General features: G+C 51.3%; 1 protein-coding gene across 3 annotated transcripts in view; it reads left to right on the forward strand.

The window, feature by feature from the left end:
* The window catches only part of LLGL1 (LLGL scribble cell polarity complex component 1), a 76,505-nt gene that overhangs the window by 40,224 nt on the left and 21,085 nt on the right, over positions 1–15,196 (forward strand). For all 3 annotated transcript variants that reach the window (XM_007497863.3, XM_007497864.3, XM_056803925.1), the window contains exons 4-10: positions 3,120–3,278; positions 4,847–5,009; positions 5,794–5,929; positions 8,193–8,247; positions 9,695–9,849; positions 9,947–10,164; positions 10,657–10,724. In XM_007497863.3, coding sequence (XP_007497925.2) covers positions 3,120–3,278; positions 4,847–5,009; positions 5,794–5,929; positions 8,193–8,247; positions 9,695–9,849; positions 9,947–10,164; positions 10,657–10,724 — 954 coding nt within the window. The remainder of the gene's footprint in view (positions 1–3,119; positions 3,279–4,846; positions 5,010–5,793; positions 5,930–8,192; positions 8,248–9,694; positions 9,850–9,946; positions 10,165–10,656; positions 10,725–15,196) is intronic.

Consider the following 15,196-nt stretch of genomic DNA (forward strand, 5'->3'; position numbering starts at 1 on the left):
TGGTCTGCAGACGCACCTTCCACTTTCCACTTCCTCATCAGGATCCCGGCCTCTGTCAAGGGGTCCTCCCGGGGCGTCAGGAGGTGGACTTTGGAGTGCAGAGCCTTGGCAGCCCCCTCCCTGGGAGGAGCAGCAGTTGTGGCAGGCCAGGAAATAGTCTGGATTCCAGTTCCTACTGGGTTCACTCCGCAAAGCGTGCCATCTTGTTTTCATCGCAAATTCCTTTCATCAGCCTTCCTGTGAGGACCCAAGACAGCTTTGACACACACTTTCCTCCCCGTTCCGGGGATTTGTGTGGCTTCTTTCTGTGGATGACAGTCTTTGGCAGTGAAAAAGTTCCTCTTTTCAAAGGACTTTTCTTCTTGAGTCTTTCCCCACCCCCTTTTCGACAGGCCTAAAGAAATAAATGTAAAGAGCATATAGTAGGGAGGCAAGAATGCACTTCCTGAGAAAGGGCATCTCCTGGCTCGCCTCCCCTCCTCTCTGCTGCCTGGGACATCTCCATGAGGGATGGTACATGGGGCTCACACCACTCTGGCTGACCGGCTTCTGCCTTTCCCTGGTCTGTGGACGACATGTTAGTGACAGAAGGGACAGAGGACAGTGGGGGTAGCCAAGGAGCCACGGCATTCATTACGGCCACGGAAGGTACCTGGACGTCGGCTCTTTCCCTGCCAGCTTCTGGATTCCCTTTCTTTAGAGGTGGAGTCAAGATGGCAGAGTCAAACCAGCATGAGAATCCTCTCCAACCAACCTTGAAATAATGCCACCAAATGACTACTGGAGTGGCTTCCATTTAAACAAGCAACCCAACCAGAACCAAAGCCTTCTTTCTTTCAGAGTAAGAACTCTAAGACGGAAGGACAAGGAGGGAGCCGATCGCACAGCTAACAAGGGTCCGAGGCCCTTCTGACCCCGACCTCACGTTCTATCCAGTAGCTGCCCCTCTGGATTCCATTTAAGAATTGTTTGTCAGTGGATGAGAGAGACCCTCTCTGAAATCTCAACTGCCTTCTGTCTTAGAATGGATTCTTTTTAGAAAATATTCTTCCTTTTGTTCATTGGTGCCAAGGCAGAAAAGTGGTAAGAGCTAGACAAAGAGTGACTTGCCCAGGCCTCAAAGTGTCTAAAGCCAGATTGGAACCCAGGAACTCCAGTTTCTAGACGTGGTTCTTTAGCCAAGCCCCCCGGCTGCCCTCTTTAGTGACTCTCTCTGTGAACAAGTAAGAGACAGAGACAGACACTCATCTCACTACCTCCATCATTTGGGAATTGACTCTCTTTGACCCTCCGCTCTGTGAAATCCCTGGTGTGGAAACGAGGAGTTCCATATGGCTCAAAGAGAGGTCTCGGGGATAGCCTGAGGAGGGCAGACTTTTAAGTGGTTTATTGGCCCCCAGCCTTTGCTTCTGTCTTCAGGGACTCCCGAGTTGTCTCCTGGCTGGCCTCTGTCAAATGCATGAGCCTGAGAAAACAAGGTAGAAAGAGCCAGTCAGAAAGGGAAATGGTTTTTTTTTCCCTCCCCTCTCTTAAAGGAGTTCTGGAAAGAGGCACAGTAGAAGGAATACTGGATTTGGACTCAGCTGGGTTCAAATCACATCTGCCCCGGATAACAATAATAGCTAGCACCCAGTAGCTGGGCAGCCCCCTGGATAGAGCAGCCTGGCCTTCAGTCAGGAAAATTCAGCTTCCCAAGTTCCAATCTGGCATTTACTAGCTGTGTGATCCTGGGCAAGTCACTTAACCCTGTTTGCCTCCGTTTCCTCCTCTGTAAAATGAGCTGGAGAAGGAAACGACAGGCCACTCCCGTATTTCTCCCATGAAAACCCCAAATTGGGCCATCAACATTTGGACACAACTGAAACAACCAAGTAACACAGAGGGCAGCTGGGTGGCTCAGTGGATAGAGCCAGACCCAGAGAAGAGGGCCTGGATTTAAATGTGACCTCAGACACTTCCCAGACACTTAGGGACACACAAACAAATCCCTTATCCCCACTGCCTAGCCAATACTTGGTACTGATTCCAAGGCAAAGGTCTAAATCGTCAGCTCAGGAGGGGTCTTGGTCTATGGCTTTCTTTCCCTCTTTATTCTTCCTGATTTAGGCATCAACACGGCATTTGTGACATCAAAGGGGTTTAGTATTCTTTCCTCCTAGTTTTTGGAACAATTTGTAACTTATTGGAATGCGTTGTTCCTTAAACGTGTGGTAGAATTCGCTTGTGGATCCACCTGACCTCAGGCCTAGTGCTTGGCGTTAATTCTAAGAGGGAAAGTAGGAGCTAAACAATGGCTGGCGTTGACATGTCGTGCTTTCGGCTGCCCAGTGCAGCTTCTTTTGCTCCTCGCCTTGCCGAGTGTCTCCGTGCCTCAGTCTTCAGCAAAATGGGCAGCTTTGCATTCTCCACTCCCCACTCCCCCGCTAGTTGTGGGGGAGGGGCTCCGTGAGCCTTAGAGCCCTCCGTAGGTGTGGTTTGTCAGGACTTTAGCATTCGCTCTTCGTCCTTGGCCAGGCCAGTGTGGACGCCCCTCTGGACGCTGCGTCCATCGTCCGCGGGCTCAGACCCTGGCCCGTTTCTTGTTTATTCTCTTCTCTCGTTCCATTTCCGTATCCGAAGAGCTAGACTTGGGGCTTGAGGGGACTCTGTCTCCTTATCGTACGGCTGAGGACACCGAGGCCAGAGAGGTGACGAGGGCCCCGCTGCGGGCCACCCTTGAGGCAGGCCGAGCCTAGCCCAGGCGGTCCTGGCACTTTTCCCTCTGCCAAAGCCGGATGGGGAGCCCGCCCCTCCGAGACCCTTCGATAGAGCTGCACGCGAGTCCCTAAGGACGAGCTGCAGAGAGTAATTGCAAGCGATCATCAGGCGCCTCAGGGCCCCTCCCTCCTCCCCGCCATTCCTCCTCCTGCCCTTTCCAGTCGGTCGATCGTAGAATAGTACAGCCGAGTCTGAACCTCCTCCAGAGCCCTCCGGACGCCCCCTCCGGACTCTCCCCAGCCACGGCCGGCCGCGCCTGGGCCTCTGCTGGGATGGGCGCTTCTGGCTGGGCCTTCCCACCTGTCTCTCGTCCCCCTCCCGGCCTCGCTGCTCAGCCGGCTCTCCCTCCCTTCTCTGCACAGCTCTCCTCCCAGCGTCACCCGCGTGACCGTGATCCTGCTGACGGCGGCCTGCGGCCTGGCCTGCTTGGGCACCGAAGGGGGCGGCGTCTACTTCCTGCGGCCCGGCAGCCTAGCCTTGCTGGACGAGCAGACGCTCTACCAGGATGAGGTCCTGCAGAGGTGAGGCGCTTCCGGGGCGTCAGCAGAGGGGCGGAGCCACGCACATCGGCGCTCCAGTAGGAAATGCTTCTCTGATTCCGTGGAGCCAGGCCGGCCTGGGCCAGAAGCCCTGCGCCATGCTCGCTCCTGCCCCACTGCCTCCGTGCCCGGCCAGGGAGCTCTCCCTGGTCACCACACGCACCCATGAGGGGCCTCCCCTGCGCACAAAATCTCCGGGTTTTGTGTTTTGAAGGGCACCTATTTTCTTAAACCCTCCTCTTCCACCTTAGACTCAATACCAAGGTCCCAGGGCAGAAAAGCTATCAGGTATAAGAATGGAGATTAAGTGACAGAAGTGTCCGAGGCTAAATTGGAACCCAGGACCTCCCATCTCTGGCCTGGCTCTGTCTATTGAGCCACCTCGCTGTAGTTTCTTATTTTTAGTAAATTTGTGTTGTTTGTTTTTAGTTGACTATATGTCCCAGTATATACCCCCATCTCTTCCCAGAAATCTATCCCTTAGAATGAAGACTTAAAAAGAGGAGGAGAAAAAACAGTCCAGGGGGCAGCTGGGTGGCTCAGTGGATTAAGAGCCAGGCTCAGAGATGGGAGGTCCTGGGTTCAAATGTGGCCTCAGACACTTCCTAGCTGTGTGACCCTGGACAAGTCACTTCACCCCCACTGCTTAGTCCTTACTGCTCTTCTTAGAACCGATACTCAGGAATGAGTCTGAGACAGAATGTAATGGTTTTGTTGTTGTTGTTTTAATGAAAAAATAGTTCAAAGAAACTGACCAGGGGGCAGCTGGGTGGCTCAGTGGATGGGGAGCGGGGCCTAGAGAGCCTGGGTTCAAATGTGACCTCAGTTACTTCCTAGCTGTGTGACCCTGGGCAAGTCCCTTAACCCCAATTGCCTATTTCTTACTGCTCTTCTGCCTTGTAATACACAGTATTGATTCTGTAAGGCCAACTTATCAAAACAATTCGGGTGTTATTTGGAGTGTTCCACACCCTAAGGGAGGGAGGTGCCTTCTCATACCCCTTCTTTGATTTTTATATTTATATTTATATCAATTATAATTTATATAATTATGCAGATAATTATATCAATTATAACTATAATTTCAGATGACTCGGTTTCTTTTTTTTATTTTAACCGTAACCTTCCATTATAGAATCAATATCATGCATTGGTTCCAAGACAGAAGAGCAGTGAGGGCTAGGCAGTGGGGGTTAAGTGACTTGCCCAGGGTCACACAGATTTGAACCCAGGACCTCCCATCTCAAGGCCTGGCTCTCTATCCATTGAGCCCTCTAGCTGTCCCTGAGGTGTGTTTTTTAAACGCAAAGGAATAATAATCCTTCGTGGTAGCTACGGATTTAAATGTGAGCCAGAGATCTGGAAGAATTTAGACTATCTTTGCGTCCCTCCAAGTTTTCTTCTCAGCAGGCTGGGAGGTATCCCTGGGAGTCTTCTAGGGCAGCTCTTATCTGCCCTCAAGCACTTCAAGGTCCCCTCGTGGCTCCTTCCTTTGCCCTTGTGCAGGAAGTTCAGCGGTATGTGTCACCGCATTATGTTTCTGTTTGCAGCCTGCCGGATGATTACAGGTGTGGGAAGGCCCTGGGACCAGTGGAATCCCTCCAGGAACATCCTCGGGACCCCTCCAAGATTCTCATTGGCTACAGCCGGGGCCTGGTCGTCCTCTGGGACCAGAGCACCAGGCACATCGACCACCTTTTCTTAGGAAACCAGGTAGGCTGGCGAGCATCCAGGCAGGGCTGGGCATGCCTGAGCCCTCAGTTTACCCGCCCTGCGCGATCCTTTGTCTATTTGACCTTTGCTTCCTCGGTTGCCTCTTCCCCCTCTCCCACAGCTGCCAAGCAAGCCCACTGGAATGGGGTCACTCCAAACGTCCCGTCATTCATGTTTGTAACAAAGGAATCTTTCTGTGTGATTCTCCTGTTTTAATCCTTGCTTTCCGAGCTGTGGGGATAGACACGCAGAAGAAAACAGGCCCGATCACGTGGTCACGCGGGCACGTGATCTGGGGTGTGGCCTTAAGACGGCTCCATTGCAGAAACGAAGTGTGGACCGAGGCGCCCAGTGAGAACCTTTGTAGGACCCAGGGGAGTTGCTTGTCGGTTCCAGGAGGGGGTTGGGAAGAAAATGTATCCTGTAAGCATGGAAACATATTTCTAAAAAAGACAAAAAACCCTCACTTTCCGCCCTAGTAGCAATTCTAAGACAGCCAGGCAAAGGCTGGGTAAATGACCTGCCCAGGGTCACCCAGCTGGGAAGTGTCTGAGGCTAGATTTGAACCCAGGACCTCCTTCTCTAGGCCTGGCTCTCCATCCACTGAGCCACCTGGCTGCCTGCGAAATCATGACTTAAAGATGGTTTTTCATCTTGATCCAAAAAGTGCCCCCAAACTGTGACTCCAGCAGAAACGCCGGGAAGGTCATAACGATCCTCCGGATTCTCCACATTGAATCCCATTCAAACACCCAGCAGCCCCTCCCCCACTCTGTCTCTGCAGCAGCTGGAAAGCCTTGCTTGGGAGCGCGGCGGCAGCATCCTGGTGAGCTCCCACAGCGACGGCAGCTACCTGGTCTGGTCCGTGAGCGAGGACAGCGCCTGGACGCTGCAGCCCACCACCTCCACCGTGCCCTATGGTGAGCCCCTCCCCCCACGTGACCCAGGTCCCCGCCCAGAGGAGGCGGGGCTCGATGGCCTCCCATGGCCCCCTGCGCGAGGGCTGGCCCGGCAGACTTGTGTGAGAGGACGGCCAGGCCGGGGGCTTTGGGAGCACTCTGGGGGGGCCTCGGATTTGTGCAGCCCAGGCCCTGATGCTTTGCCTCTGTTGATTGGTGGATGTGCCAGTGTTCTATATTTTTAACATCTTCGGCGCCATTTTCTTTGCTTAGTTCACGTTCATTCTCCCATGATTCCTTTCTACCTAGACTATTTCCTGCCCAGTCAATCACCCGCCATAATGGAAGTCACAGCTCTAACAGATAGGTACAGTAGGGCAAAGCAGATCAGCCCAGGGCCTGTGACTAAAAATGTGTGCATCCTTCAATGCCTTTTGGCCACCACCTCCCACCTGAGAGGCATTGGCCCTCCGGAGTCAGTTAAACATTAATTTGTAAACCACTACCTTCTGTCGTACACATTCCGTCTAATACTGTGTACTGGTCCCAAAGTGGAAGAATAGTAAAAGCTAGGCAATGAGGGTCAAGTGACTTGCCCAGGGTCACACAGCTAGGAAGTATCTGAGGAGGCAATTAGCATGATATCTGGATTCAAATCCTACCTTTAACACTAGCTTCGTAACCAACAAACTTAAAAAAAAAACAACCCTTACTTTCTGTCTTAGAATCAATACTAGATATAGATTCTAAGGCAGAAGATCAATAAGGATTAAGCAGTTGGGGTTCCAAGAAGTGTCTAAATCTAGATTTGAACCCAGGACCTCCTGTCTCCAGACTTTGTTCTCTACCATTAAGGGGCCTGGCTGCCTCAGTATAATATTCATTTAGCATATACTATCTTCCAGGAACTGTGCTAAGTGCTGGGAATACAAAAAGAAACAAAAGACAGTCCCTACCCTCAAGGAGCTCCCAGCCTAATGGAGGACCCAGGAAACAGATAAATATGTCTAGAGATCCTCAGACACTGCCCAGCTGGGTGACCCTGGGCAAGTCACTTGACCCCTTTGCCTAGCCCTGACCACTCTTCTGCCTTGGGACCAATAGTCAGTATTGATTCTAAGACAAGGCCGTAAGGGCTTAAAAAATAAATGGATAATTAAAATATATGTGTGTGTGTGTGCGTGTGTGCGCGCATATACACCCGCATGTATGTATTGCAGTACAATTATATCTATAATATATAAGGTATCATCACATAACCTGCAGGACCTGTGCTCAGGGTTGGAAGAGCATCAAATGCAGTGTTTAGATCTAGGGAAGGGGGAGAAGGAAATAAACATTTCTAAAGTCCCTCCTATGTGCCAGGCTCTGTGCTAAGTATTTTCTACAAATAGGAACTCATTTGATCCTCACAACCCCTCTGGGAGGAAGATCCTCTTATCTCCATTTTATAGTTGAGGAAATTGAGGCAAATAGAGGTGAAGGGGCTTGCCCTGAGTGTCTGAGGTTGGATTTGAACTCGGGCCTTCCTGACCCCAGACCCAGCCCTCTAGCCACTTGCACCCGCTAGATCCCTCCTAGATACTCAAGTATAGGTAAGTGCTCTCTAAAAACCAGCCGCGCCCTAGGAGAGGCCTTTCTCTGTTCTCTCCCCTCCAGCCTCTTGTTTTCTGACCTTTTTGATTTGAGGGTCAGAATTTTTTGGCCTTAATTGGTCTTCTTTATTTCATTTATTTATGAATAAACATATACTCTATTGACATATTACATAATTTATGTGTAAATGAGTTATAGATTATATAATTATTTTAGAATGTTATAGAACATTTATTATAGAAGTTTAATTATTTTATCCATTGGGTTATTATTTATTAACTTTTCATATTTATAATTTATTCTTTTAATCCCCCTCATTAAATATTATAAAACATACTAAAATAAATAAATGAATTATTTCATTTATTTATTTATTCATTTATTTATTTAATTATTTATTTTGGCATTGCTGGCCTTCTCTAGAGTTCCTGGAGATGCCTGCCCTGATGGCACCATGTGCCCGTGGGGCCGGGTACACTCTCTCCGCACACTCTAAAGGGAGCCATCAAGTCTCTCCTGAGCACCTGCGCAGGGGAGCCCACAACTCCCTGGTCCCTGCCCGCAGGACGCACCGCATGAGTGGGGATGTCGGTGTGGGATGTTCGAGGGCTGGCGCTTCTGATGAGACTGGCGCTCCCCGGCCCGTCGGGCTCTGCTCTGACGGGCCCACCATCTTCCTTCCTTCCAGGTCCCTTTCCCTGCAAAGCCATCAACAAAATCCTTTGGCGCACCTGTGAGTCTGGGTAGGTGTGATCCGTGGGTGGGCGGTGAAATTGGGGGGTCTTTGGGGCGCTCTCCAGCCCCGGGGGACCCTTCTCTAGGTCTCCCTCCAGCCTGGTCCTGTGGAAGGGGGAGAGAGCGCGGAAAGCTGCCGGGAAGATTCAGGGGAGACTTTGGGGGGTCCCGATGGCTGCTTCTCCTCCCTGGGCTCGGATTGGGCTTTCACAGGAAGGAGAAGGACGGCATCAATTCAGTTATCCGAAGTCCTTGCAGGAGTCCGCAGAGACTCTCTTGATTGCCCAAAGAGCGCTAATTCTACGGCTGCTGCTCACAATACTAGTTTGATCCTCCCAAGAAACCCTGGAAAGGAAGCTCTCGTGATCCCAGTTTTATAGACGAGGAAACACGGGCAAACTTGCCCAGAGTCACCCCACTATTCAGTGCCCGAGACTGGATTTGAACTCGGACCTTCCTGGCTCCACGCCTGGGGCTGCATCCAGTGCCTCAGCGGTGCCTCCCCATCCCAGCAGAGCCTTTTCCCTCAGCGCAGCCTACCTCTACCCAGACAGCGGAGCTCCCTGAGCGGGCAGTGGCCTCTGGGCCTTCCATTTTATTTCCTGTCCTTCTTGGCTGCCCTGGGTCTCCCCCAAAGGCAGCAACCCCTGACTCCATTGCCCTTTCCCTGGGAAATGACTTCTGGCTTTCCAGGCCATTTCTGCAGCAGGGCTCCCCCCTCTCTGATGCTCCCTCCCAGGGAGACCTTTTTTTAAGCTCTTTTCTTCTGTTTTAGAATCAATACTAAGTATGGGTTCTAAGGCAGAAGAGCAGTAAGGACTAGGCAGTGGGAGTTAAATGATTTGCCCAGGGTCACACAGCTGGGAAGTGTCCGGGGCTAGATTTGAACCCAGGACCTCGTTGGGAAGTGTCAGAGGCTAGATTTGAACCCAGGACCTCGTGACTCCAGGCCTGACTCTCAATCCACTGAGCCACCCTTTAATTGGGTTTCTTTACCTCTGGCTCATGTGTACAAAGAAAGGTGTTGGAGCAGATCAGGGGTACGATTAACCCCATTAGCAGTCTGGTGAACCCTATTCACTCTTTCTCTGAATCATGTTTTGTCTGTGTAAATTGTAATTTAATGGGTGGGTGACCCTGGGCGAGTCACTTCCCCGATTGCTTAGCCCTTGGTGCTCTTTGATACTAAAACGAGGAAAGGGTTTACATAATCGTGATATTTAAAAGACCTCAGAGCAAGAGCCCCCCGATTAGGTGATCTTTGGCTCCATCCAGCTAGACTACTTCCTTGGATTGCCCCCTGGATCCAATAATGGTGTATTTGTGACCCTGGACAAGCGCGTGAGGGTGCTGGAGCCGGAGCTTCTCTCTCCCCTCCGAGGGGCGCTTGGTGATGGCTGCACCCATCAGGGGTCGCTGCCATCCTCGGCATCCTCGCCTCCTCTCTCCCTGCAGAAACCACTTCATCATCTTCAGCGGGGGCATGCCCCGGGCCAGCTACGGGGACAGGCACTGTGTGACGGTGCTGCAGGGCCAGAGCCTGGTCACTTTGGACTTCACCTCTCGGGTGATCGACTTCTTTACGGTGCACAACACGGAGCCTGAGGACGGTGAGCACTTGGGTCCTCCCTCCCCCATCACCCGGACCACCCGCCTTCCCCCTTCTTGGACCCGGGCCTCAGCCCTGCCTCTCCTCCCCACTTGCAGATTTTGACAACCCCAGTGCCCTAGTGGTGCTGGTGGAGGAGGAGCTGGTGGTGATTGACCTGCAGACTCCTGGCTGGCCCACAGTACAGGCTCCATACCTGGCCCCACTCCACTCCTCGGCCATCACCTGCTCCTACCATATTTCCAACGTCCCCCTCAAGCTTTGGGAGAGGATCCTAAGTGCTGGAAAGCAGCAGAGCCCTCAGCTCGCTTCCATGGTGCGTGAAGCAGGGACATGGCATGGGAGCTCATCTCTCTGGGGGCCCCGGCTGGGACGTGGTTTGGGGTTGGGGTTGGTTTTTAGAACCAGAGACTTAAGAGGGTTGGCATGGATAGGACCCTGGCTTTGTGGCGTTAGATTGGGTCATCTACCGTGGGGGCACAGGAGTGGGAGAGGAGAGAATGTTGGGTGCTAACACTCTTCTTTTTCTGTGTGGCTATGGGTATCTCCTCTTTGCCTCTCCTTCTCCTCTTCCCATCCTTCCTCCTCTATTCCTCTCTCTTTCTCTTTTCTTCTCTTTTCTCCTTCCTGTCCCTCTTTTCCCCCATCCTTCCTCTTCTTCTATCCCTCTCTCTCCTTTATCTCCTCTCTTCTCTTCTCTGTCCTGTCTCCTCTATCCCTCTCTCTTTCTCCTTTTCTCTCTTCTCCCTTTCCCTCCTTCCCCCATCCTTCAAATTCCTTTATCCCTCTCTCTTTCTCCTTTATCTAGAACTGGCCCATCAATGGAGGGAAGAACTTAGCTCAAGAGCCTACCCAGAGAGGACTCCTGTTGACAGGGTAGGAATGTCTGCTCCCAGGCTTTTGCCTTTACTGTATGTTTTCCTCCTCCCTTGCCCCTTCTTCTCCCCTAAGACTATGTTCTCCTTACATTTACCACCCAGCAGGGCCTCCAGAAAGCTGGTCATTCTCCATGAGGCATTGGGTACAGGAGGTCCTGAGTTCAAATCTGGCCTCAGACACTTCCTAGCTGTGTGACCTTGGGCAAGTCACCTAACTGCCATTGCTTAGCCCTTACTGCTCTTCTGCCTTGGAAGCAATACACAGCATTGAGTCTAAGATGAAAGATACAGGTTTAAAGAAAAAGAGGGCATTGGATGAGCCATTCTCCCATCTGCTACCCGACCTGCACTTCTACTCACAGGTTGCTCCTAGGCTAGCATCTGACAGACACCCTGAGGAATTGGGGTAGGGATGGGAAGAGGACTAGATTCTCCAGCCAAGTTGGTAGGAGAGGAGCCTGAGGTGCCAGGGCCTTCTGGTGGCCTAATGGAACGTATCGTGGCCTCTGGCTAGCACTTCCCCTCCCACCTGCCCCTGAGAGAGAGAGTGTGTGTGTGTGAGTGAGTGAGTGTGTGTGTGTGTGTGTGTGTGTGTGTGTGTGTTGGAGCCAAGCACATCATATGCTTCATTCAGTTCAAGGCCTTCAGAATGCACAAGCCTAACTTGTCAGTAACAGCAGATGTTTGGGGGGAGGGAAGGCAGGGATGGGAAAATTCAGGACAGAGTGCCAGCTTTGCAGACAGCAACACTGGTGCCCCACATCCACGCTCCTTCCCTTGCCAAATTCCTCTGCCCTTCGGTGCTAACTTCCTCCCCATGAACCCCGGGAAGTGCTTCTTGGAGAGCAGCAGCCCTGAGGGTGTATCTTTCCAAGAGCCAGACCTTTGGCGTGGTGGGGCCCTTTGGCTGGGGCTGTTGGAGCCGGGTCACCGCTCTCTCTCTGCCTCTCTCTGGGGCATCTCGGCCTCCCGGGCCTGGGGGAGCAATTGCTGGATTGAGAGGGAGAAGCTCTAAGATCCGGCCGGGCCCCAGCCAAGGCATTGGCTTGGGGTTGGCTGCAGACTCCCTGAGGAGGAAGCCCTGAAACAATCTAGTAAGGGGAAGAGAGAGAAAAGGAAAATTATCAAAATAGTTACAGCCTCTGAGGCTGGAAGAAGCTCCCTCCTCCTTTTCCCTTCATGGGCCCCCCTTGGTCTTCCTGCTAAGAGTAGCTGCCAGATCCAGCCTTTGTTTGGTGTCTGGCCAGCGCCAGCTGCTTCTTTACCTGCTTGACATTTAAGAGATTGGGGCAGGGATGGCTGGGTAGCACAGTGGAGAGGGCTCCAGGCCTGAAGTTGGGAGGACCTGGGTTTAAATGTGGCCTCAGACACTTCCTAGCTGTGTGACCCTCTGGTTTGCCTAGCCCTTGCTACTCTTCTGTCTTAGAATTGATACAGAAAGGAAGGGGGGAGAGAGAGAGAGAGAGAGAGAGAGAGAGAGAGAGAGAGAGAGAGAGAGAGAGAGAGAGAGAGAGAGAGAGAGAGAGAGAGAGGAAGAAAGAAAGGAAGAGGAAGGAAGAAAGAAAGAAAGGAAGAAAGAAAGAAAGGAAGAGGAAGGAAGAAAGAAAGGAAGAGAAAGGAAGAAAATAAAAGAATAAGGCATCCTGCGGGATGCAGCCTTAGCCTCTGAGGCCACATCCTGCTGGCTCTCCCCTTCCCCAGACCATCAGGAGTCCAGCCGAGGTCTGGACAGCCCTGTAGTTTCCAAAGACTCAAAGAAAGGCTGGCAAGGGAGATTGTAAGGCTTGTCAGGTGACCCGAGGCTTGACTCCACCACCAGCTAGCCTGTGATCTTGAGCAAATCGATTTAGGAGTCAGGTTGGGCTAGATCAGGGGCCTTTAACCTTTTTTGTGTCAATGGACCCCTTTTTAAGAAATTGTCTTAAATTCTATTTTATTTTTAGCTCCAAATTCTCCCCCTCCCACCTTTCTCTCCCCACCTCCTCTTGAAGAAGCAAGAAAAACCAAACTGTTATAAACGTGGATAATCAAACAAAACCAATTTAGGGGGCAGCTGGGCAGCTAAGTGGAGGGAGATCCAGGCCTAGAGACAGGAGGTCCTGGGTTCTAATGTGGCCTCAGACACTTCCCAGCTGTGTGACCCTAGGCAAGTCACTTGACCCCCATTGCCTAGCTCTTACCTCTCTTCTGCCCTGGAGCCAATATACAGTACTAAGGCAGAAGGTGAGGGTTTAAAGAAAAAAACCAATTCCTACCAATCATGGACACATTTGGCAGCCTAGTGAAACCTACAGACTCCGTCTCAGAATAATGTTTAAAATAATGTTTTAAAATTCATGATTGAAGGAGTTGTTTTTATTTCATTTAAAGATGGTTGAAAGTAAAGATCATTTTCTTCCCATCCAAGTTCACAAAACATCTGCTCACGGATCCCTCGTGAAGGAGCCTTGGGCTCAGTTGTCTCCGGGCTCCCTTCTGGCTCCTGGGCTTCGACCCACAAACCATGCCTGTGACAGCAGGAGACTGAGTGTGTGCACGCGCCCACATAGGCTACAAGGTGGAAGCCTGGCCTTGTGTCGGTGGCCTCTGAGGAAATATGCCAAGTTCCTGGGCTGGCCTGTCCTGTCCGTAAAACCACAGGTTTGGCGAGCCGAGGATTGCCTCTGTGAAGTGGTGATTGTGGGCTACCTGAGCCGCACGCCAGATCATCAGTGCCAGGAGGGGAGGCTCCAGCCTAGGCAGAGGCACCCTTTGCATCTCGATTTCTTCTGCAGACCCAGACCCCCGCTCCACTCTCCAAAGCACAGCCTGAACCCCAGAAGAGAACCCGGGCACAAGCCTTTAGTCAGCTGTCTGCCGTGGAGCTTCCGTAAATGCTGGGCTCTTCTCAAGGCATTAGAAGATGGAGAGTCTTTGATCTCCTCCCACTTCTTTCAGGTTCAGACCTGAGTTCTGGATAGGGATTAAGTTATAAGATCATTCCCCATGGGTAGCTGTTCAAAAATAGCTTTATGTAGTGGAAAGAGCCCTGCCCTGGGGCGCTAGGTGTCCCAATGGGTAGAGCACCAGGTCGGGAGTCAAGAAGACTCTTCTTCCCCAGTTCAAATGTGGCCCAAGATACTTACTAGGTCTGTGGCCCTGGGCAAGTCACTTTACCCTGTTTGCCTCAGTTTCCTCATCTGTAAAATGAGCGGGAGAAGGAAATGGCAAACCACTCCAATAGCTTTGCTAAAAAACAAAACAACCCAAATGGACTCACGACAAGTCATATATAACTGAAAACAACTGAAGAACAACAATAGATCCTGCTGCTAACTCAATATGTAGCCTTAAACAAGTCACGTATATTCACTAAGCCTAAAATGAGATTGAACTGGATTTCCAAGGTCATGGCCCCATGGATACAGCTGTAGACTTGAGTCATGATGAACTAGGCTTTCACCAGCTCTGTAACTCTGAACCAATCTCTCAAATTCTTTGAGCCTCAGTTTCCTCATATGTAAAATGAAGAGAATCCTATCTCAGAGGGTCATTGTGAAGATCAAGTGGCATAATACATGCAAGGTGCCTTGTAAGCCTAAAATTACTGTATAAATTGTCAGCTGTTGGGACGTGCCCTTGCAGGACCCAAGCAGTCCTGGACGTGGGTGCCATTGGCTGGGTTGGTCCAAGAGGGCACCTTCCACCTCTGGACCCCACCACCTCACTGAGTCGAAGATACAGATTAAAGCTTTGTTTCTTCCTTCTGCCTCTTGGCTTTTGGACATCCTCTTTTGAGAACCAAGATGGCGGCAGAGTAAAGTATGCTTGCAACTTGCCAACGTGCAGATGGATACCAAAAACCCCAACAAAAATGCCTCGGGGAGAAATAGTGCTCTCTTGGCTTTTCCCTCTTACGCTCGTCTTGATCCCAAGTCCCTCTTGGGTTTCAGATTCTGCATCTTGAATAACTCAGGGAGACCTCCTGAATGGACCCTTCCCAAGAACTAAGCGGCCTCGAGTTGAGATGTGATCCGCTCCTTAATGGCCCCTCTCCAGCGCGCTCTCCACTGACTCCAGGAAAGCTAGACACCGGCTCTCCTTCCTGCCTTTGCTCCCATGCCACACAGAAGTTGGGGCAGCCACTCTCTCTCCACTGAACATGCTGCTGCCTCTATATGGCGCTTTAAGGTTTGCAGAGTGCTTTCCAAATGTTCTCTCCTAAGTTTCACTGGGAAGTTAGTGCAATGATTACCCCCGTTTTATTGAGAAAACTAAGGCAAACGTTAACTGGTTTATTTAGGCTTGCACAGATAGATATGGTAAGTGTCTGAGCCTGGGTTTGAATTCTTACCATATGGCTTAGAATTAATACTGGGCATTGGCTCCAAGGCAGAAGAGGGGTAAGGGCTAAATGGGGGTCAGGTGCCTTGCCCAGGGTCACACTGGGCAGATTGGAACCCAGGACCTCCCGCCTCGTAGGTTTGTAAT

This window comes from Monodelphis domestica, chromosome 7 (assembly GCF_027887165.1).
Source record: "Monodelphis domestica isolate mMonDom1 chromosome 7, mMonDom1.pri, whole genome shotgun sequence".
In the NCBI taxonomy this organism is placed as follows: Eukaryota; Metazoa; Chordata; class Mammalia; order Didelphimorphia; family Didelphidae; genus Monodelphis; species Monodelphis domestica.